At 48.7% G+C, this 23,456-nt stretch overlaps 1 protein-coding gene and 1 pseudogene across 2 annotated transcripts in view; one reads left to right on the forward strand and one right to left on the reverse strand.

Annotated features, from left to right (window-relative positions):
* The window catches only part of BAIAP2L1 (BAR/IMD domain containing adaptor protein 2 like 1), a 111,624-nt gene that overhangs the window by 76,387 nt on the left and 11,781 nt on the right, over window positions 1-23,456 (forward strand). For both annotated transcript variants that reach the window (XM_030933089.1, XM_010388450.2), the window contains exons 4-11: window positions 6,688-6,749; window positions 6,857-6,928; window positions 9,403-9,540; window positions 11,148-11,300; window positions 14,471-14,638; window positions 16,096-16,243; window positions 20,427-20,634; window positions 21,820-21,897. In XM_030933089.1, coding sequence (XP_030788949.1) covers window positions 6,688-6,749; window positions 6,857-6,928; window positions 9,403-9,540; window positions 11,148-11,300; window positions 14,471-14,638; window positions 16,096-16,243; window positions 20,427-20,634; window positions 21,820-21,897 — 1,027 coding nt within the window. The remainder of the gene's footprint in view (window positions 1-6,687; window positions 6,750-6,856; window positions 6,929-9,402; window positions 9,541-11,147; window positions 11,301-14,470; window positions 14,639-16,095; window positions 16,244-20,426; window positions 20,635-21,819; window positions 21,898-23,456) is intronic.
* On the reverse strand, window positions 2,591-2,640 carry LOC115898463 (annotated as a pseudogene).

Consider the following 23,456-nt stretch of genomic DNA (forward strand, 5'->3'; position numbering starts at 1 on the left):
ACGGCCAGGACTAGCTCCTTCAAGCCGGCTCTTGTGGCATACCCGCTAGTTAAGTGAGTTAGTTTTGAGCACAGTGTAGAGTAACTAGTCTCCATGTAAGACATTGATTAGGATGTGCTGCTGTTGTTGTTTAAGTCAGCAGCTAGACACGGAGGAATGATCTGTGCAACGCTCACCCTATCACTTATTTGGGGTCACCCACACACACGCATTGGTTGTTTGTATGTGTTTTTGTTTTGTTTTTTTGAGACAGCGCCTTGCTCTGTTGCCCAGGCTGGAGTACAGTGGCACAGTCATGGCTCACTGTAGCCTCATCCTCCTGGGCTCAAGTGATCCTCCCGCACCAGCCTCCCGAGTAGCTGGGACCACAGGCACGGCACACACCACACCTAGCTTATCTTTGTATCTTTTTTTTCTTTTTTCTTTTTTTTTTTTTTTTTTTGAGATGGAGTCTCACTCCGTTGCCCAGGCTGGAGTGCAGTGGCCGGATCTCAGCTCACTGCAAGCTCCGCCTCCCGGGTTTACACCATTCTCCTGCCTCAGCCTCCCAAGTAGCTGGGACTACAGGCGCCTGCCACCTCGCCCGGCTAGTTTTTTTGTATTTTTTAGTAGAGACAAGGTTTCACTGTGTTAGCCAGGATGGTCTCGATCTCCTGACCTCGTGATCCGCCCGTCTCGGCCTCCCAAAGTGCTGGGATTACAGGCTTGAGCCACCGCGCCCGGCCCCTTTGTATCTTTTGTAGAGATGGGGTTTCACTGTGTTGCCCATATCCTGGGTTCAAGCGATCCTCCTGCCTTGACCTCCCAAAACTGGGAGCTGTGATTACAGGTGTGAGCCACCGCACCCAACTTGTGCAGTGTTGGTGCTAACTGGAGGAGGGCACCTTACCTCCAGCTGCGTCCAGGGACTGCAGGTTCTCAGATGCTGACAGAGCCTTGCGAATTTTGTCACGTTTGTGGTTGCTAATCTGCCTCCACACTGATTCAGTGTGGGTGATTCTAATCTTCAGAGCCCATACTCATTTATTTAACGCATCATGTGTGTGTTGGGGAGAGGTTTGCTTTTACTTCCACTGTTTTCGCCTCATCCCATTTGAAACTTGGAAAATTGTCAGAAAAAATCAGTCCTTCTTCCAATGACGTTTTTATTTTTATTATTTTTTTATGTGTATATATTTTTTGAGATGAACTCTTGCTCTGTCGCCCGGGCTGGAGTGCAGTAGCAGGACCTTGGCTCACTGCAACCTCTGCTTCCCGGGTTCAAGCACTTCTCCTGCCTCAGCCTCCCAAGCAGTTGCGATTATAGGCGTGCGCCACCACGCCTGGCTAATTTTTGTGTTTTTAGTGGAGATGGGGTTTTCCAGTGTTGGCCAGGCTGGTCTTGAACTACTGACCTCAAGTGATCCACCTACCCTGGCTTCCCAAAGTGCTGGGATTATAGGCGTGAGCCACTGCACCTGGCCTCCAATGATTTTTTTTTTTTTTTTTTTTTTTTAGAGTCTCACTCTTGCTCAGGCTGAAGTACAGTAGTGTGATCTTGGCTCACTGCCATCTCTGCCTCCCCGGGTTCAAGTGATTCTCCTGCCTCAGCCTCCCTAGTAGGTGGGACCACAGGCGCCTGCCACCACGCCCAGCTAATTTTTGTATTTTTAGTAGAGACAGGGTTTCACCATATTGGCCAGGCTGGTCTCGAACTCCTGACCTTGTGATCTGCCTGCCTCAGCCTCCCAAAGTGCTAGGATTACAGGCGTGAGCCACTACACCTGGCCTCCAATGATATTATTAATCAATTTTACTTTAATCTGTGCAGCATAGCTTTAGAACAGTACTAGATTGGCTGCTTCCACTTTTTACCATCTGATTCCACTTGTAGTGATGTGTAGGAAGTAGTGCATGACTCAGGCATTGCTCTGCGTTCTCTGGAAATAAAGCAGGTTCTGATTATCCATTATCAGATGTAAATGGAAAGAATCTTTATGCCTACATATCCTATGCAGTTCAAGTACATTAGTAATCTCCATCTGGTTCCTCTAAATTTGTACTGTGAACTGACGAAGAAAATATATTAATAGTCCTATGACTGTATTCTTTTTCTTTTTGGAGACAGGGTCTTGCTCTGTCTCCCAGGCTGTAGCACAGTGGTGCCATCATAGCTCACTGCAGCCTTGAACTCCTGGGCTCAAGTGATCCACCTGCCTCAGCCTCCTGAGTAGCTGGGACTACAGGCATGTTCCATGAAGCCCAGCTAATTTTTAATTTTTTTTTTTTTTTTTTTTTTTTTTGTAGAGACGGGGGTCTCACTATGTTGCCCAGGCTGGTCTTGAACTTCTGGCCTCAAGTGATCCTCCTGCCTGAACCCTACAAAGTGCTGTGACTTAAGCCACCACGCCTGGCCCTGTGTTTCCAGTGAAAATGTTCTGAGTTCATACCAATAATCTTCCTGAAGTTTTATTCTTTAACGTTATGTTTTAACTTCATACCACCTATTGGCTAAATGCATCTCTTTATGCAATATTGTCCAAAATGGTGGGCATATTTGTTCACAGTTTCTAAAATGAGAGTGACGCCACCATTAACCATTCTTTTTTGTTGGGGATTTCCACAACCTGCTAGACAAACTCTCATAAAGCTATAACACTCTGTGTGAATTACTTATGCGAATATTGAGGAAAAATTGATGGTAGAAAATATCTTTGAGTTATGTTGAGTTCATGCTTTGGAAATACGTGTGTATTGCCCCTCACTCAGACTGAATCACAGTTCGGCACTGAGTTTCTTCCCAAAAGGGTGACTGCAAACATAACGGGGGGAAAAAGGAAGCAGGCGCCCCAGTGCGCACAGCACAGCGGTGTGGTTCTTGTTGGGGCGCATACTTAGCTCTGCTTCATCTGAGTCCGGCCTATGCCTGCTTCGCCTCACCCTCAAATATTTTCAGGGTTTTTTTTTTTTTTCCTTCTCAAATGTAGTTTATGAAAAAGTAGGTTACCGAACTAAGAACAAACAAACCCATGTGGCATCGCATTTTAAACATAAAATAACACTTGCTCTATTTAAGATGAAGCTTCTGCAGATGGAACATAAAGGGTGTTTCCATCTTCCGCTTCAAGATACACTTTCGGCTGCTTGCAGAATTGCAGCCAAGATGTGTGTTAATCCTTTCTGTGACCGCGGACTCTGCGGCGGCAGCTGCTATGAGGCGGGCATCTGAATTCCAGGAGCACTGAGGGACAGGAATAACAAGGCCAGGTGTTGCCCGCCTGCCCGCAGAGTGAAAGAGCTGCTTCACTGCGCCTCTCCCCTGCGCCGCGGGAAGCCACGGGCAGGAGCATGGAGCGTGCCCAGGGGCCCGGCCAGGCCAGAGCACCAGGTTCAGCGGTGTTGGCGTCCACCCTAGCACACACCTTGGTTTTGGCAGCATGCTTCCCAGAGAGCCACATTATATAAAGTTATGGAAATAAAGTTCATGAAAGAGAACAGTATGAGAAAAAAATGTGAATGCGTTTCCTCTAGCTCAAATCACCGAATGCTTTGAGCCACATTATTTTTAGATGTTTTTATTTTTTTATTTTTTAAGTAGATATCCCTTGCCAAGAATAGAATGTCTGATTTTCTAAATAACTGGAGTGGGTTTTGTTGTTGTTTATATTTCATCCCCAATGAGGAATTGTTTGTGGGTTTAAAATAGATGTGAAAGTAACTGAGATTGTATCTGAATGGACCGAGGGGCTGTAAAATGGCCTGTCAATGGAATTATGCTCTCGGCCGTGTGAAGGTGGCTTTTGCGAAGAATTCTGGTCTGTCGGTTTTCTCGTGCCGCGTTCTGGAAGATGAAGCTGACGTCGTTAAGGATGTGAAGTGGGAAGCTCGCTTACTCGGAGGGTGGAGCCCTGAGCGCTGGGATGATTCTGTCTTTACTCCCCGTGTTTAGCTATCGAGTTCCTCCATCAGAGCACCGTAAAATCCCACAGGGCTTAGGGACTAGGTTATATACCTGTCACAAGCCCTGCAAGTTCTGCTTCTCTGAGAGCTTCTGACCCCACCTTGTCTAGGCAGCACCCTTTGCAGAGGGCTCTGAAGTACAGCAAGGGAGCTGGTTTCCCTGGAACACCATGGGGGGAGGAGGGGAGTGACATGTTACGCCTGCATTTGGAAAGATTCCCTGGCATCTGTGAGGAAGGCGATCCAGGAAGCGACAAGCTGGGAGTCCAGAGAGAGGATGAGGGATGGAAGCAGGCGTTGGGGTTGGGCAGGCTTGAGAGAGGACCTCCTCGAAAGCCCACATGGTGGGATGTGAGTGCTGGGGGCTGGGGGTGGATGGGAGAATCCTCTGCCACCTCTGGTGGAACAGATCACTGGGTGAACATGTCTTGGTGACTCCACACGCCATTCCCCACACCTTCTGTCCTGGGCAGGGAAGAGATCACAGAGCTTGGGAAGGGACATGGCTGCACCCTACAGGTGGCTCTGATGATGGCCTGGTGTCCCCAAGGGAGAGAGTCTTGGTCGTCAGGTATTACACGTGGACGAGAGATTGACCCTTGGCTGGCTGGCAGGTGAGAGCTGGAATTAGAGAATGCAGGGCAGCCAGAGCGGTCACTTCGAGACACATCAAGGATGAGGTGTGCCCGATGGGACGTCCGCGTGGTCGTGTTCAGCAAGGGTGGAATGCTAACCTGGGACAAGGGAAGCCTGGGTGGCCAGTGTGAGACTCAGATGTCCCTAGAACAGGACACGATAGGGTCATATGGCGATCGTAGCCGAGGCCATAGTCCAGTCTGTGCTTTCTCTCTCTCCCCATATTCTACCACAGTCCTCATTCAGATTCCTCCCCTGTAGCCTCTCAGTTCCCCACTAGAATTCCTTTTTTGGGGGGTGGGGAGACAGGGTCTCATGCTGTCACCCAGGCTGGAGCACAGTAGCACGATCCCGGCCCGCTGCATCCTCCACCTCCCAGGTTCAAGCAATTCTCCCACCTCAGCCTCCAGAGTAGCTGGGATTACAGGCACGTACCACCATGTCCAGCTAATTTTTATATTTTTAATAGAGGCGGGGTTTCACCATGTTGGCCAGGATGGTCTTCATCTCCTTATCTAGTGATCCGCCAGCCTCAGCCTCCCAAAGTGCTAGGATGACAGGTGTGAGCCACCGCTCCGGGCCTGGAATTCCTTTTCATCTGGCCGCTGAGCTGTAGGATGGTCCACCGGCACATTTTGCTGTTGGTCGGCATTGTTTGATGGTGGCAGTAACGGTAGTTCCAGATGATTCTATGTGTTTCTCCCATTTCTTAGGTGTCAGACCCTAGGAAACCCATTTGGTTCCTGCAGATAAGTTGGCAGAGAGAGGCCCTCGTTCACCTTTATCAGACGTTACCTGTAGAAAGATGGCAGAGAGCTGGTGCACTGGCACACACTGCAGAGATGTGATTGCAAACCCAGGGGCCTGATTGCTGCCCTCGGCAGTGGGGCTCCTCTGTCCTAGAGCATCTTCCCCGTCACGTGACTGTGCTTGGTTTCAGGGGCTGGTGTATTCCCAGGAGAGGCAGGCTGAGCACTCTTCCTGCTGTGGGTTCCCCTGGCGTTAGTATTTTCCAAAACATTGTAAGAACTAACATGAGAAAAAAGAAATAGCCTTTATCTCTCGTGCCTGACAGATAATCCGATTACTCTGGGGATTCGATAAAAATAAATCATTGTTTATTCTTAGTTATCTTCTGTGATGACCGAAGTAATCATTTGTGAGACACTCAAAATTTAAATCAGATGTATAGAACTCAGGAACAAGTAAATATAGAAAGGGCCACGCGGTCCAGGCACAGTGGCTCACACCTATCATCCCAGCACTTTGGGAGGCCGAGGTGGGCGGGTCACTTGAGGTCAGAAATTCAAGACCAACCTGGGCAGCATGGTGAAAACCCCTCCCCACAAAATATCCCAAAAAAATAGCTGGGTGTGGTGGTGCACACCTGGAGTTCCAGCTACTCGGGAGGCTGAGGTGGAAGGATAGCTTGAACCTGGGAGGTGGAGGCTGCAGTGAGCCAAGGTCACGCCACTGCACTCCAGCCTGGGTGACAGAGCCAGACTCTGACTCAAAAAACAAAAGACGAAACAGAAAGACTCATGTGAATTTGAAGAGGGTTTGCATGAGAGTTAGAATGTGAGTTTGAAGAGTCTGATTAATTATGTCATAGAAGCCATTTGCTCTCAGCTGTGTCCCCCTGGAAGCCACTGTGGGGACCCCGTCGTGCTCCTGATGTGTCTCGGGGGTGATGCTTAGAGACCCTGAGGGCAGTGTATTTCTGTGTTTCCCTGTTCTGTTTTCCTTTCCCTAATACTTTACAAAACTGTGCAATGGGCCGGGCGCAGTGGCTCACACCTGTAATCCGAGAACTTTGAGAGGCCAACGCAGTTGATCACCTGAGGTCAGGAGTTTGAGACCTGCCTGGCCAACATGGTGAAACCCCATCTCTACTAAAAATGCAAAAAATTAGCCGGGCATGGTGGTACAGGCCTGTAATCCAGCTACTCGGGAGGCTGAGGCAGGAGAATTGTTTGAACCCGGGAGGCGGAGGTTGCAGCAAGCCAAGATCGTGCCACCGCACTCCAGCCTGGGCGACAAAGCAAAAACTCCACCTCAAAACCAAAAAAAATTGCAATGGCTTTCTGCTAACATATCTGGTTTTGTTCCCAGGACATGTCCTCATAGAGATTTCAAGTACCCACAAGAAACTCAACGAGAGTCTTGATGAAAATGTACGTGATCTGTGTTTCTATTTACAAAATACACTTGTTTTAGGTTTTAGAACTTACTTTGCTTAAAGTCTCAAATCTGGTGTGAATTTATTTCCTTTTGTTAACAGTTTAAAAAATTCCACAAAGAGATTATCCATGAGCTGGAGAAGAAGATAGAACTTGACGTGAAATATATGAACGTAAGTGCATGGTTTTCCTCCAGCCCCAGCCTTGGGCTGCCTGACCTCCCACCCTGAGGAGAACTCATTCCCACTGTTGACTCATCAGCAGCAGACAGGAGCGAAGGCTCGGTGTTGATGATACCCAGATGCATGAAACTGACGAGCTCCCTTTGGGCTGCATGGGCCGGTTTTTGCTAACACTTGGGATCTCTATTAGAAAGCATAGGGGCCAGGTGCGGTGGCTCATGCCTGTAATCCCAGCACTTTGGGAGGCCAAGGTCAGTGGATCACTTGAGGTCAGTTGTTCAAGACCAGCCTGGCCAACATAGTGAAACCCCGTCTCCACTCAAAATACAAAAAAAATTAGCCCAGCATGGTGGCGCGTGCCTGTCATCCCAGCGACTCAGGAGGCTGAGGCAGGAGAATGGCATGAACCCGGGAGGCAGAGTTTGCAGTGAGCCGAGATGGCACCACTGCACTCTAGCCTGAGCGATAGAGCTAGACTCCATCTCAAAAAAAAAAAATAGGAAAAAGTATTGCCAGAAATCACACTGCTTCCAGAAAGCATTGTCTTCACAGAACACATTCACGCTGTAGAATATCTGTGCTTGTGTCACTACAGCTGATGCAGACAGAACACTTCCTAAGCCAGCAGCGCTTCAGGCTGTGGGTGGTGTGCGGGAGAGTGCCATCCGGGCTCCCGGCGTGCAGAGACCGCTCCTGCATGGCGCCCCTTCTCTGTCCACTGTTGCCCATTCCAGCAGATTTCTCCAGGTCCCCTTCAGGGTGACCCTGCTGCCCCAGTATTGAGGGCTCTTGCCATCTTCCCTTGCTGCTATAGAGTACTTAACTTTCTCCTGCCACCCAAAGTCCCCTTTCTGCTCACCAAGACCCCCGTGTGGCAGTGAGTGTGTGAGTTGCCCTGAAATCATCCCTCCCCTGTGGTCCTCGTGAGGCCTGTTGCCTGGCTTCGCACTCCCGGCAGGAGGCCACAGGACCTGGACAGCTGCTAAGGTGCATTTCATGCCAAATGATTTACATGCATTATCTGATTGTTTTCCCTTCAGAAACTCCAAAACATAAACAACCCTTCTTTTTTTTTTTTTTTTTTTTTTTTTGAGATGGAGTCTTGCTCTGTTGCCTGGGCTGGAAGTGCAGTGGCGCAGTCTCGGCTCACTGCAGCCTCCGCCTCCTGGGTTCCAGCGATTCTCCTACCTCAGCCTCCCAATTAGCTGGGATTACAGGTGCTCACCCCCACACCCGGCTGATTTTTGTATTTTTTAGTAAAGAGATGGGGTTTCATCATATTAGCCAGCCTGGTCTCGAACTTCTGACCTCGAGATCCACCCTCCTTGGCCTCCCAAAGTGCTGGGATTAGAGACGTGAGCCACCGCGCCTGGCCAGACACCCTTCTTATTTGCACTTCACAGATTATAGGGAAAACAGGAATTTGAATTCTGACGCGGGTCTGTTTAAGACCCTGTGTTCACTGGGCGTGGTGGCTCATGCCTGTAATCCCCGCACTTTGGGAGGCCAAGGTGGATGGATCCCGAGGTCAGGAGTTCGAGACCAGCCTGGCTGACATGGTGAAACCCTGTCTCTACTAAAAATACAGCCGGGCGTGGTGGTGTGCGCCTGTAATCCCAGCTACTCGAGAGGCTGAGGCATGAGAATCGCTTGAACCTGGGAGGCGAAGAGTGCAGTGGCGCGATCTGGGCTTGCTGCAACCACCTTGGTGGCTAAGTGCTTTGGATGGGACTTTGAGACTTTGGGTGACAGAAGAAAGTTAACCACTCAGCATCAAAAAGCCTTTGAGGAAAGAAGGAATAAAAGAAAGAGAAGATGTCCTCAGAGACCTGCCTTCTGGTCAGGGCTCCTCATTTAAACAGTAACCTTTAGAACAAAGCCAAGACATTAAAGTTGAAGGAAGGGGGCCGTGTGAACTGAGGGGCGAGGGTTCTCACCAGTGTGTGGATGGTGTGAACCTCAGAGTGAGAGTCCCAGCCATCGTGCAGATGGTGTGAACTGCAGAGTGAGGGCCCCAGCCAACATAAGGATGGTGTGAGATGAGGGCCCCGGCCAGTGTAAGGATGATGTGAACTGCGGGGTGAGGGCCCCAGCCAACATGCCGACGGTGTGAACTGCAGGGTGATGGTCCCAGTCAGCATAAGGATGGTGTGAAGTGAGGAGTGTGGCCCTGGGCAGTTTGAGGATGATGTGAACTGTGTGGTGAGGGTCCCAGCCAACATGGAGATGGTGTGAACTGAGGGGTGAGGGCCCTGGTCAGCATGAGGATGGTGTGAAGTGTGGGTGTGGGGACCCTGGCCAGGAGGAGGATGGTGTGAACTGGTGTGGGTGTGGGGGCCCCAGCCAACATGAGGATGGTGTGAAGTGAGGGTGTCAGGGCACTGGTGAGCCATACACAGTGGAAGTGTGAGCAGAAGCAACTGTGACAATTTGTGTGGTAATAAGCACAGCAATTTAACTTACAGGCAACTCTAAAAAGATACCAAACAGAACACAAGAATAAATTAGAGTCTTTGGAGAAATCCCAGGCTGAGTTGAAGAAGATCAGAAGGAAAAGCCAAGGAGGCCGAAACGCTCTCAAATATGAACACAAAGAAATTGAGGTGAGCTTTTCAGCAATATCTTGTTTTCTTTTGTTGTTGACAATTTGTACAGTTTAAGAGGAGGTTGGCCGGGCCCAGTGGCTCACGCATGTAATCCCAGCACTTTGGGAGGCTGAGGCAGTAGGATCATATGAGGTCAGGAGTTCAAGACCAGCCTGGCCGATGTGGTGAAACCTTGCCTCTACTAAAAGTACAAAAATTAGCTGGGGTGATGGCAGGTACCTGTAGTCCCAGCTACTCAGGAGGCTGAGGCAGGAGAATTGCTTGAACTTGGGAGGCAGAGGTTGCAGTGAGCCGAGATTATGCCACTGCACTCCAGCCTGGGTGACAGAGCAAGACTCCATCTCAAAAAAAGAAGAGTTTTGAGGTTGATCTCATGGAATTGGGAAGTATAATGATGGTGACCTTTCATTCTCTAGATAGCTAAGGATGGTCAGTGTGTTGACTGGGGGGTGGATGAAGGAGAGGTTGGTTAATGGGTCCAAACATACACTTGGATAAAAGAAATAAGTTCTAGTGTCCGATAGCAGAGTAGGGTGACTATAGTTAACGGCAGTGCATTGTTTATTTCAAAATAGTTAGAAGAGAGGACTTGGAATGTTCCCAACACATAGAAATAATAAGAACTTGAGGTGATGGACACCCAAGGACTCTGCTTTGATCATTATCACATGTGCCCTATAAATATATAAATATAATCTATCAGTTTTTAAAAATAAGCATTTTGACTGAGAGCTGAAGGCTGTAGAGTTTTCCAGAGTTAAGTATAATTAATCCGTGACCTCCTGCCAAAACATGGGCTTTTTCTCCTGACTCTGAAAGAAGAAGGGATTCTCCATGATCAGTGTTACTATTCCCATTGTACAGATGGGAAAAATGAGACTTAGGTTAAATCATATTAGTCTGTTTTCATGCTGCTGATAAAGACATACCCTGAGACTGGGCAATTTACAAAAGAAAGAGGTTTAATGAACTCACAGTTCCACATGGCTGGGGAGGCCTCACAATCGTGGTGGCAGGGAAGGAGGAGCAAGTCACGTCTTACACGGATGGCAGCAGGCAAAGAGACAGCTTGTGCAGGAAATGCCCCCTTATGAAACCACCAGATCTTGTGAGACTTCTTCACTATCACAAGAATAGCACGGGAAAGACCTGCCCCCGTGAATCAGTTACCTCCCACCAGGTCCCTCCCTAAACACATAGGAACTATGGGAGCTACAATTCAAGATGAGATTTGGGTGGGGACACAGCCAAACCATATCACATATTGTTGGCATTTGGAACTGGGTTTGAACCAGGAACTTTCTGGTTCCAAAGCACAGGTGCTTTCCAGCAGGACACGTTCATATCTCTGGAGTACAAAATAGTATTTGTGCAAATCGTCCCGTGGGAATGTCAAGCCCTGGGGCAACTTCTCTCTGCACATGAGTCAGGGACCTCAAGGAGAATGATGGTATCTACTTAGGTCAGGTTACAGCATTCTTTCCTCTCATGTATTTACTCTATTATTCAAATAAAGCAGGCGTAAAGATGGCAGAAGATAAACGTCAGGCCGCACGCTATCTGATGCTCATGTCATACTTAGGTAATTACTGTTTTTTTTTTAGTACGTGGAGACCGTTACTTCTCGTCAGAGTGAAATCCAGAAATTCATTGCAGATGGTTGCAAAGAAGCTCTGCTTGAAGAGAAGAGGCGCTTCTGCTTTCTGGTTGATAAGCACTGTGGCTTTACAAACCACATACATTATTATCACTTACAGGTGGGTGTGGTGGCAAATTGCCTTGAGTATTAATAACTTTATTTCATATTTAAATGCCCCAGAAGACTGGGCCATGGCTCCCGCCTGTAATCCCAGCACTTTGGGAGGCTGAGATGGGCCTGGGCAACATGGCAGAACTCTGTGTCTATAAAAAATAAAAAAAAAAACTAGCCAGGCATGGTAGCATGTGCCTGTAGTCCCAGCTACTCAGGAGGCTGACGTGGGAGGATCCCTTGAGCCTCGAAAGTTGAGGCTGCAGTGAGCTATGATCGTGCCACTGCACTCCAGCCTGAGCAATAGAGCAGAACCCTGTCTCAATCAGTCCATACATACAGAGGTACACGTACAGGCACACCACCCACCTTCCACACAGGCCCGATATAAAGCAGCAGGCCATTTTGCCAATGAAAAGATTCCAGAGAAACTGTTTTTGGCCAACTTGAACATATAAACTTATAGAAATACAGATGAAATGGTCAGATGTCCATGTATAATGTTTAATTAATTAATAATACATCCATATTTAAAGTCCTTCATAAAATAATGCTTCATCATTGAAAAATAACATGTTTGCTCTTCTCACCTATGAGGCAGCTTTCCCCAGGCCCTTTCTGATGTGTCCTCAGCATCACTGTCTTCACCATGGCTGCCGGTGAGTCCCAGCGGGCCCGGTTCTATGCCACCTGGGCAGTTTGAGATGCTCCCTTCATGGGTCTGTGTCCGGGGGTCACGGGCAGCTCTGCCACAGCCCACGGGCCGCCATTCATGCACCTCAGGACAGCTGGGCTCAGCGATATGTTCATTCCTCTTGGTCGCGTTGGTTCCTGGTTTCTTCAGCTGAATGACCTCATCACCCTCCTTCCAACACACGCATCTGGGAGGTTTGAACCTCCAGTAATCATTATGCAACACACGTCACATTTCCTTTCCTTTGTTTTACATTATGAACTCTGCTGGGCCTTTGTAAACATCCAAACTAGCACTGGTTGAAGTCAGAAATTCATTGTTGTTCATAGTAAAGTTAGAGAGTGTTCCAAAAGAGGAGAAGCTTTGCAAGAGCTTGAATATAAGTCAACTTTGTCTTTGTTTTAAAGGAAAAATACCTTGGCCTTGTATGTATGCAAATGTTGTATTTTCTATAAACTTTTTACAACTTTAAGGAATATTCAGGACTGGACATGGTGGCTCACGCCTGTAATCCCAACACTCTGGGAAACCAAGGTGGGTGAATCACTTGAGGTCAGGAGTTTGAGACCAGCCTGGCCAACATGGTGAAACCCTGTCTCTACTAAAAATATAAAAATTAATCATATGTGGTGGTGGGCACCTGTAATCCCAGCTACTCAGGAGGCTGAGGCAGGAGAATTGCTTGAACCCAGGAGGCAGAGGTTGCAGTGAGCCCAGATCGCACCACTGCACTCCAGCCTGGGCAACAGAGCAAGACTCTGTCTCAAAAAAAAAGGAATATTCAGCTCCCTAAACTAAATAAGATTTAAAATTCGTACAGCAGGCCAGGCACAGTGGCTCACGCCTATAATCCCAGCTCTTTGGGAACCAGGGCAGGAGGATCACTTGAGCCCAGGAGTTCCAGGCCAGCCTGGGCAACATAGCGAGACCCTATCTCTCCAAAAAACAAAAAAAAGTTTTAATTAGCCAGGTGTGGTGGTGTGCACCTGTGGCCCCAGCTAGTCAGGTGACTGAGGTGGAAGGATTGTTTGAGCCCAGGAGTTCGAGGTTGCAGTGAGCTGTGATCGTGCACTCCAGCCTGGGTGACAGAGCCAAAATCCTCTCTCAAAAAATAACAAAATGGTTACAGCAAAGGAAATAATTGCTGTATTAAGTGATCACTTTTGTCAATAGCACGTCTGTACTAGTTCTGGGAATGTAGAGTTCACTTCAGAATCTTCTCTTCCCAGAATGAGGGCATCCTGTGGCACTGGGGTCGCAGGCTGGAGAGGACAGAGGTGACCTCGAGGTTCTCTTCCTGCATGGTGCCCCGCCGTGTCATGAGGCAGCCTGGCCCCTTTTCAGGGAGCTCCAGTTATCAGCAGTCTTTCTTAGACTTAACCATGGGTCCCCAGTAATGCTTTATAGAGTGATGCAGACCAAAACTGCTCCTTTCTATACTGGAAGTTTCTTCAAGTATCTGAAAACTGGTTTTGTGACTTCCCTTAATCCAGCTAAAGCGCCCCAGTCCTTTCTGTGGAGTTGGGATGAAGCAGGCCCAAGCAGCTGGTCCACAGTGCTGCAGAGTGTCAGAGTGACAGTTGGGGGTGGTGTCGCACTGACTTAGTGTGTCAGGGTGACATGTGGGGACAAGGGTGGTGTGAGGGGGGCTTTGCCCTTCCCCAGGACTGACATCAGCCCCCGCCACTCTTGATAAACTCAGAAGCTGAGTAAAAGCAGTGTGACTGCCATGCACACAGCTGCAGGACAGGCTCCTGCCTCCCCTTTTCCAACGAGAGTGCCGTTCAGAAAAGGTGTTCACTGGAAGCGCTTGGGGGGCCCCTCAGAGTCCAGTTGTCAGCAGAGCCAGGCTCGTGGGTGTTGGAGGGGCGCTCTGCCTCCAGGGTTGCGGGTTCTCGCCCCTGCTGGTCAGGTCTGCTCTGCAAAGCCTTGTTTGGCCTGTGGTGCGGGGGGCATCCCTCAGCACTGCCCACCACTCACCCACGGTCCCTCTTCCCCATAGACAGACTCTCGGGACAGTCTGATTCACTTCTCTAATGTCTGAATCGGTCAGAGTCAACTCCCGGGCCGGTGACCTGTGTTGGAGGTGCTGCTTTTAATAGCAGTGGGTGGGAGAAAGTGATAGTTGACGTTTCTGGGGCCACCTGGAAAACGGGATTCATACCGATTGCTCCCTCCCTCCCTCCCTTTGAGTTTCCGTTCTTGTTCTTCACCATTTACCATCTCCGTATTAGTCCCATGCTATGTACTCACACTGAGGGAGCAGGAAATTCCTTTAGAGTCAGAGCCTCTGCCCCTCTTGGCCAGTGAGACACAGCAGATCCTCTAGGCACTCAAAGTGCTCACCTAGTAGTTTAACCCGGAGCCCCCACACTCCTGGTGCTAAGCCAGTAATTCTGTTATCAGCGATATGACGTGATGTCATTTTTCTCAGCTCTTCAGACATCATCTTTGTCTTTAGTCTTCTTCTTTTGGCTTTGCAGTCTGCAGAACTACTGAATTCCAAGCTGCCCCGGTGGCAGGAGACCTGTGTTGATGCCATCAAAGTGCCAGAGAAAATCATGAATATGATCGAAGAAATAAAGACCCCAGCCTCTACTCCCGTGTCCGGAACACCTCAGCCTTCACCCATGATCGAGAGAAGCAATGTGGTAGGAACCAGTTTTCTCTTCCAGATTTCAATCATGTGTTTCCTAACTTGATCTGGGCTGCGTTTGCCTTTGTTGGTGGGAATCACAGGTCCTCCTTTAGTACTTCCAGGACCACCTTTTCACAGCTGTATCCCCTTACCTTTAGGGGTGAAGGTAGCTGGGCACACGTTTGTCTTTTGTTGTTGAGGCCGAGTCTTTCTTGTTCTGTCGCCCAGACTGGAGTATAGTGGTGCGATCTCGGCTCACTGCAACCTCCACCTCCCAGGTTCAAGCGATTCTCCTGCCTCAGCCTCCTGAGTAGCTGGGATTACTGGGGCACACCACCATGCCCGGCTAATTTTTGTATTATTAGTAGAGATAGGGTTTCACCATGTTGGTCAGGCTGGTCTCGAACTCCTGACCTCATGATCTGCCTGCCCTGGCCTGCCAAAGTGCTGGGATTACACGCATGAGCCACCACAAGCTGGGCACATGTTTTATACTATGTTTGGCGCTATTATCTTTGTTTTGGAAATTTTATCCTTACTCGATTTTTTTTGTTGTTTTTTGAGACAGAGCCTTGCTCTGTCACCCAGGCTAGAGTGCACTGGCGCTATCTCGGCTCACTACAAGCTCCGCCTCCTGGGTTCACGCCATTCTTCTGCCTCAGCCTCCCGAGTAGCTGGGACTACAGGTGCCTGCCACCACACCCGGCTAATTTTTTTTGTATTTTTAGTAGAGATGGGGTTTCACCATGTTAGCCAGGATGGTCTCGATCTCCTGACCTCATGATCCGCCCACTTTGGTCTCCCAAAGTGCTGGAGTTACAGGCGTGAGCCACTGCACCCGGCCATCCTTACTGTTTTTAATTATAATCATTCCAACTAAGTTTACTCCCAAGGAAGGAAGTATAGGTGTCTCAGAATAAATTAGACAAACTCTGATGGCATTCATCACAATGTAAGGCACTTCAGGAAAAAAAAAATAGGCGTCAAAGTATTCACAGTAATGAATTCACACATTTGTTGTTTGCTGATCTTTAAATCTGGGCTCTATGTGGAGACTGGGATGTAGCAGGTAGTTTGAACACATGGATCCACTCTTTCTGCCCTTCTCAAACCCCCTGAAATGTGGCTAGGCACGGTGGCTCACACCTATAATCCCAGCGCTTTGGGAGGCCTTAGCGGGCGAATCACTTGAGTTCAGAAGTTCGAGACCAGCCTGGGCAACATGGTGAAACCTCGTCTCTACTAAAAATACAAAAAATAGCTGGACGTGGTAGTACGTGCCTATTATCCAGCTACCCAGGAGGCGGAGGTTGCAGTGAGCCGAGATGGCGCCACTGCAGTCCAGCCTGGGCAACACAGTGAGACTCTGTCTCAAAATAAATAAATAGTCTATGATTTAAAAAGCCTTGGGAATCTGTAATTCCAGTTCTGTGTTATACTAATATTGGACTAATAAATAATTTTTCACAGATGAGGAAAGATTACGACACCCTTTCTAAATGCTCACCAAAGATGCCACCCGCTCCTTCAGGCAGAGCATATACCAGTCCCTTGATCGATATGTTTAATAACCCAGCCACGGCTGCACCGAATTCACAAAAGATAAATAATTCAACAGGTAAGAGATTCAGTCTGATTTATTTGAAGATACCTTTTACATTTGTTTTAAAATAAGCTGTGAAATAAATATTTTGGATAAATGTGTTGCAAGGTCTGGAGGTAAACAAGCAGGTATGGTGGATACGTTCAGCCCTGGCTTTGCAGAGCATGAGTTCAGAACAAATACAGGTCTAGACTATGAGGTGCTCTGATAAGTAATAGATTTCTCTGACATTTACCAGTTCTACGCATTGACTGATGTTTATCCAGAGTAAACATACTGTTGAGAATTACCTATTTACAAATAAATGGAGGCCGGGCGTGGTGACTCACGCCTGTAATCCCAGCCCTTTGGGAGGCCGAGGCAGGTGGGTCACCTGAGGTCAGGAGTTTGAGACCAGCCTGGCCAACATGATGAAACCCCATCACTACTAAAAATACAAAAAATTAGCCGGGCGTGGTTGTGCCTGCCTATAATCCCAGCTACTCGGGAGGCTGAGGCAGGAGAATCGCTTGAACCCAGAAGGCAGAGGTTGCAGTGAGCTGAGATCATACCACTGCACTCCAGCCTGGGTGATAAGTGCAAAACTCTGTCTCAGCTAATCCATCCATCAATCAATCAATAAGAAACATGCATAGCCTCGCTGTGTGTTCCATATTTGGTGGCGATTGTAATAAAACTTTTTTTTGCAATAAAATAAACTATGAAAGTTCACATTGAAATGGGAAAGATTCCCTTGTCCCCCTTGCAGAGCCCATGATGGGGATGTGGCTCACCTCTTCAGTGTCCCGGCACTCAGACCTCTAGGGGCATAGACAGACGGGCAGGCTGTGGGGTTCTCACGTCACAGCAGTGTCTAGGGACGACTGTTTACAACTGAAGCCCCAGGGGGCGCATGTTACCGTGTGCTCTTTTAGTTTTAGTTTGAGTCTATAGGTGGCTTGTGTTAACCAACTCAATTACACCCTCTACCTTGTCACGGGGAAAGAGGGTTTTCAGTATCCCGTGTTCTTGCCTTGGTGTGCCGGAAGAATCAGGTCACACGTGAGCTCAGAGAATGAGTGCATGGTTTTGTTGAGTGGAGGCAGCTCTCAGCAGATGGGGGAGGTCAGGAGGGGATAGAGCGGGAAGGTTTCCCTAGAGTCGGGCCACTCAGTGGCCTTGACCGACTGTTGGAGCCAAACTCTGTGTCGTTCTGCTGGTCAGTGACCTGCCGGCTGGAGCCTGTCGGTGCCTCCCTCTCGATGCCTAGCCACTGTGTTTGTTCCTCCAGCGACGTGCTCCTTTCAACGTCCAGCAGCTTGCATGTCTGCCTGCTTAGGGTCTTGAGGGTTTTTATAGCTACAGGATGGGGGTGTGGCAGGCCAGGGTGGTCTTAGGAAATGCAACATTTGGGCAGGAAATGCCTGTCCTCACCTAGGTCCATGGGGGTGGAACCCTAGCCAGAGACCACACCCTCCTCTACCCAGCACTTTCCTTCCCCAGTTCCGTATCATTTAAAGGGACCACACTCTTCCCTTCCCAGCACTTCATAATTATCAACATGACAAAATTATGATTATTAAGCTTACCAATAAGCTTGGTTTGAATTTTTTTTTTTTTTCCGAAATCAAGTCTCACTCTGTCACCCAGGCTGGAGTGCGGTGGCACGATCTCGGCTCACCACAACCTCCGCCTCCCAGGTTCAAGCGATTCTCCTGCCTTAGCTTCCCAAGTAGCTGAGACTACAAGCATGTACCACCACGCCTGGCTAATTTTTGTATTTTTAGTAGAGACAGGGCCTCACCATGTTGGCCAGTCTGGTCTTGAACAAAGTGCTGGGATTACAGGTGTGCGCCACGGTGCCCAGCTGGTTTGAATTCTAATCAGTGTTTTTCATCATCTCTAACAGAGCACCTCATGCTCTGTTGAAGAACTTAAGTTCTAACTTGGATTTCTTAATTTTGTTGACTATATTTCAACAAGCTGGGGCCAGACTCAGTGGCTCATGCCTGTAATCCCAGCAGTCAGGGAGGCCGAGGCGGGCGGATCGCTTGAGGCCAGAAGTTCGAGACCAGCCTGGCCAACATAGTGAAACCCTGTCTCTACTAAAAATACTAAAATTTAGCTGGCGTCGTAGCTCACACCTGTAATCCCAGCTACTCAGGAGGCTGAGGTATAAGAATCACTTGAACCCAGAAGGCGGAGGTTGCAATGAGCCGAGGTCGCGCCACTGTACTCCAGCCTAGGTGACGCAGTGACAAAAACAAAAGTTGGAGCCAGTTACTGTCTGCAGATGTTGCCGGCTGCTTCACTGGTCAGACCCCGTCCTTCTGCACAGTTTTATAACCCAGGACCCTCGAGACCTGTGCCGTGGCCCCAACCCATCCACGTGGGGTGTGTCACAGGCCCCATGTTGTGAAGGTTGCGGCAGCCAAGCTGTTGGTGAGAGAGAGCCCTGGACCAGAGCGTGCGAAGCTATTGGGCAAAAGAACAGAGTTTTCCAGAATGATGACTAGGATGGCCCAGCAGAGGAAGATGATGGTCTGTAGGCATTTGCCTTTGAAGGAAGTCCTGTCAGTTAACTAAAATACACGGTTAAAGTTTATAATACTCTATGCATCCCAATGATTCAGATGACTGTTTCTTATTGGCAAAAGCAGAATGAACTTTGCTGGTGGAGGGTTGGACATGGTGGCTCACGCCTGTAATCCCAGCTCTTTGGGAGGCCAAGGCAGGTGGATCTCAAGGTCAGGAGGTGGAGACCAGGAGGTGATGAAACCCTGTCTACTAAAAATACAAAAATTAGCCAAGCATAGTGGCACGTGCCTGTAATCACAGCTGCTCAGGAGGCTGAGGCAGGAGAATCGCTTAAACCCAGGAGGTGGAGGTTACAGTGAGCCGAGATCATGCCACTACACTCCAGCCTGGGGTACAGAGCGAGACTCCGTCTCAAAAAAGAAAGAAAATTGCTGGTGGGTTCAACACCAGCGAGGTAGAGAGTGGCAGGTTAAGGGGGCACAAGGTTTACATTGTAATCGTGAAGAATCTGCAAGAACGAAGCAGAAAGATCTTGCATTGTTTTAAGTTAAAGATGCTTGGTGTATTACTAGCCTAGGAAAATTTGAATGGGAAAAAAAAGGGCCAGAAGCAGTGGCTCACACCTGTAGTCCCAGCACTTTGGGAGGCCAAGGTGGGAGGATCACTTGAGGCCAGGAGGTCAAGATCAGGCCGGGCAACATAGCGAGACACTGTCTCTAAAAAAAAAAAAAATTTAAAATGAGCCTGGAATGGCGGCATGTGCTTGTAGTCCCAGCTACTTAGGAGGCTGAGGAGGGAGGATCCTTTAAGCCTGGGAAGTCCAGGCTGCAGTGAGCTATGATCCTGCCACTGCACTCCAGCCTGGGCAGCAGAGTGAGACTCCGTCTCAAATGTATATACATATATATGTTTTTTTCCTACCTTTTTTTCCCTGGAGTGGAAATATCAGCCTGTGTTTGAATGGAGACATGAACAGCACAGCCTCGTGCCTCTGAGTAGAGTGTGTGGGACGAAACTGCCCTAGCTGGTTCCTGGCCCAGCCACTTGCCAGCTGTGGGGTCTGTCCTGTGGATAACAGTAGTTCCTTCCTCCTTGGAGCCTGGCAGGATGGCAGCTGTGAGACATTGAGATCGGTGACTGGCACCTGGTGAGGACTCTATAAACCCACCTCATCCTCACCTCGTCCTTCTTAGGCCCGGGGGTGAGAAGCTGAGCAGCCAACATGGCAAGACCGACTGCATTTCCAGCTTGCTTCTTTTCTTTGTGGACATTAGCAGTTGGGTTTGAACTGTGGCCCTAGCCTGCCTTTGCGATTGGAATTGCGAGGGCAGTTTGGCGTCGGAGCGGTTTGCCTCTCTAAGGAGAGCCATCCTGGCCAAAGCAGAGTGCAGATCAACCCGGCACATGCCGCCTTGTCCTTGGGCCTGGAAAAGAGCCTGCAGCCGCAGGGATCCTCTTCTGCACTGTGCAAGCCTTCAGGCTACATGCTGCCTCTGTTTCTCAACAGTCCCTGCCCCTTCTGAGCAATGATCAAGGCGAGGAAATAGGACAGGGTGGGTTTCCGTGGAAGGAGCGTTGTTAGCAAGATGAGAACAGGTGGATTCCTGGGGGTTGCTCATTGGAACGTGCCTATTGATTCTCATGCTTTGAAAAGCCATAACTGCTACACTCCCTCCAACAGGTACTTCCGAAGATCCCAGTTTACAGCGATCAGTTTCGGTTGCAACGGGACTGAACATGATGAAGAAGCAGAAAGTGAAGACCATCTTCCCGCACACTGCGGGCGCCAACAAGACCTTACTCAGCTTTGCACAGGGAGACGTCATCACGCTGCTCATCCCCGAAGAGAAGGATGGCTGGCTTTATGGAGAACATGACGTGTCCAAGGCGTAAGTCTGGGTGTGATGGTCCCGGCAGGGCTCCAGACAGCACCTCCCTTCCAGAGCTGAAAATTGTCTTTGTGGACATGCTCACGTTTTAGCCAAAGTTAAGTTTATGGCTTAGTTCTAGTTTAGTTAAGTTATTCGATCCCAGGCTATTTTCTGTGTATCTGTGCGTGTAGAGATACATTTGGTACATGCATAGTTATTAGAGCATATGAAGTCACCTCTCTGAAAGTAATTTAAACATTTTTTTGTTTTTTAAAAAAACTTAGCATTTGGCCGGTGCAGTGGCTCATGCCTGTAATCTCAGCACTTTGGAAGGCTAAGGTGGGCAGATCACCTGAGGTCAGGAGTTCCAGACCAGCCTGGCCAACATGGTGAAACCCCATCTCTACTAAAAATACAAAAATTAGCTAGGCGTGGTGGCAGGCGCCTGTCATCCCAGCTACTCAGGAGGCTGAGGCAGGAAAATCTGGGATTGAACCTGGGAGGCAGAAGTTGCAGTGAGCCGAGATCGCGCCACTGCACTCCAGCCTTGGGTGATAGAGCAAGACTCCGTCTCAAAAAAATAAATTAAATAAAATTGGTATGTGCTTTATCGAGGATAATCTGCATATCATATATACTTTGTTAAGGTTTAGCACATAGTTTGAATGCAATCCTCTTAATTTCAGCCATAATTATGTGCACAAGCCTTCCTGTAACTAGCTTGTCAGTTTTCTAGACAGATTGTTCTGATGTATTAAATAAAACCAATATGAAAAAAAGGGTAATCCAAATCAAATTAATGTCATACATACAACATATATTGCTTTTTAGCTAGGCATGGTGGTGTACACTTCTAGTCGCAGCTACTCGGATGCTGAGGCAGGACGATTGCTTGAGCCCAGGAGTTCGAGGCTGCTGTGAGCTATGATCGCACCACTGCACTCCAGCCTGGGCAACAGAGCGAGACCCTGTCTCTATTAAAAAAAAAAAGAAAGAAAAAAGAAAAATTGTTAACAATACACATGGTTCAGTGTATGTGAAAGTCCATATTTATCTATTAAAAGCCTTAATTTCATTTACTCCACACGTGGACCTTTCTGGAGCCATGGACCGGTCTGCCCTGAGCTCTCATCAGGCTGTTCAGGGAGGCTGCCATCCACTTGTCTACTGCTGATAGCATCTTTTCTCACTCTGTGCCGGTAGGAGGGGTTGGTTCCCGTCGTCATACACGAAGTTGCTGGAAGAAAATGAGACGGAAGCAGTGACTGTGCCCACACCAAGGTAGCCCTGAACGTGGCTGATCTCTCCCAGTGACAGAAACCCCTGCCCTGAGGTTTCCATAACACAACACCGTCTAGCTCTTGTCACAGGCCCTGCCCTAAGCCTCAGCTCTCATGGACTAGTCAGAGATGAGACTGTGGCTCAAGGTGCTGTCTGCTGTGATTTCTTTTGTCCTCGAGCTTTGCTGCCGTAAGGAGACCCTGCCCAGGCCACCTACTCCCCGCAGTCCTGCAGCCCTCTGAAACTCCCTCCCTGTCCCCCGTACCTCCTGGTCGCTAAACCCAAGGCATGTGTTTTCTGTCCTTATCGTACACTTATCTTACTGTCCTTATCTTACAGCCCTTAACGCTGTTGTATGCTTTTTCTGGAATGTTCTCTGGCCCTGGCTGCTTGACCTGTGCTCTGTTTGTCTTCTGCCTCATCAGCTCTTTGCACCCCTCTTCCGCCCATCAATTAAACATGAGTGTTCTTGGGGGTCACCCTTGGTCCGTCCTTCCTGCCTGTGCTGGGCCATCTCGTCCACTCCCATGGCTTGAAATACACTGTTGTGCTTCGCTGAGCACCTCCATGCCGAAAACCCCAAATCCGTATTCCAGATGAGATCATAACAGTAGCTACTGCCCAGAGACTGTCCAGAGGGCTTTGCATTGATTCGCTCATTTAATTCTCACAGCAGCCCCATGAGGTGGGCCCCCACTTTAAAAAATGAGGACACTGGCCGGGCATGGTGGCTCATGCCTGTAATCCCAGCACTTTGGGATATGGAGGCAGGAGGATTACTTGAGGCCACAAGTTCAAGACCAGCCTGCACAACATAGCAACACCCCCATCTCTACAAAAAAATAAATAGCCAGGGCATAGTGGCATATGCCCATTGTCCCATCTACTCTGGAGGCTGAGGTGGGAGGGTCGAAGTTCACGAAACCCCCATAACCCATCCGGCTAGCCAAGTAGAAGGCCTCCAGGTCCAATGTTGCATTCCCCAAGGTCTGATGCTGTCTGCAATCTTCATCCCTAGCAGAATAGCTAAAATGCCATTGTACTGGGGAAGAAAAACTGAGTAACATTTTTTAGGATGTTAAAATTTCAAGTTTTTACATTTTTTTTTTAACTCTTAGCTCATTGCTCACTCCAGCTTTTGCTAGTCTCCAATTTCTTTCCTTAGATTAAATCAATCAAGAGCCAGCCCCTAATTTAAAAGGTTTCCTCTCCTTTTGTCATGTCTTTTAAAGAATTTTTTGGCCAGGCACGGGCTCGTGCCTATAATCCCAGCGCTTTGGGAGGCTGAGGCAGGCAGATCACCTGAGGTCAAGAGTTCAAGACCAGCCTGGTCAACATCATGAAACCCTGTCTCTACAAAAAAAAAAAATATTAAAAAATTAGCCGGGCATAGTGCCAGGCGCCTGTAGTCCCAGCTACTTGGGAGGCTGAGGCAGGAGAATCACTTGAACCGGGGAGGCGGATGTTGCAGTGAGCCAAGATCCCGCCACTGCACTCCACCCTGGGCAGTAAGAGTGAAACCCCGTCTCAAAAAAAAAAAAAAAAACTTTGTGAGGATA

This window comes from Rhinopithecus roxellana, chromosome 6, assembly GCF_007565055.1.
Source record: "Rhinopithecus roxellana isolate Shanxi Qingling chromosome 6, ASM756505v1, whole genome shotgun sequence".
NCBI lineage: Eukaryota > Metazoa > Chordata > Mammalia > Primates > Cercopithecidae > Rhinopithecus > Rhinopithecus roxellana.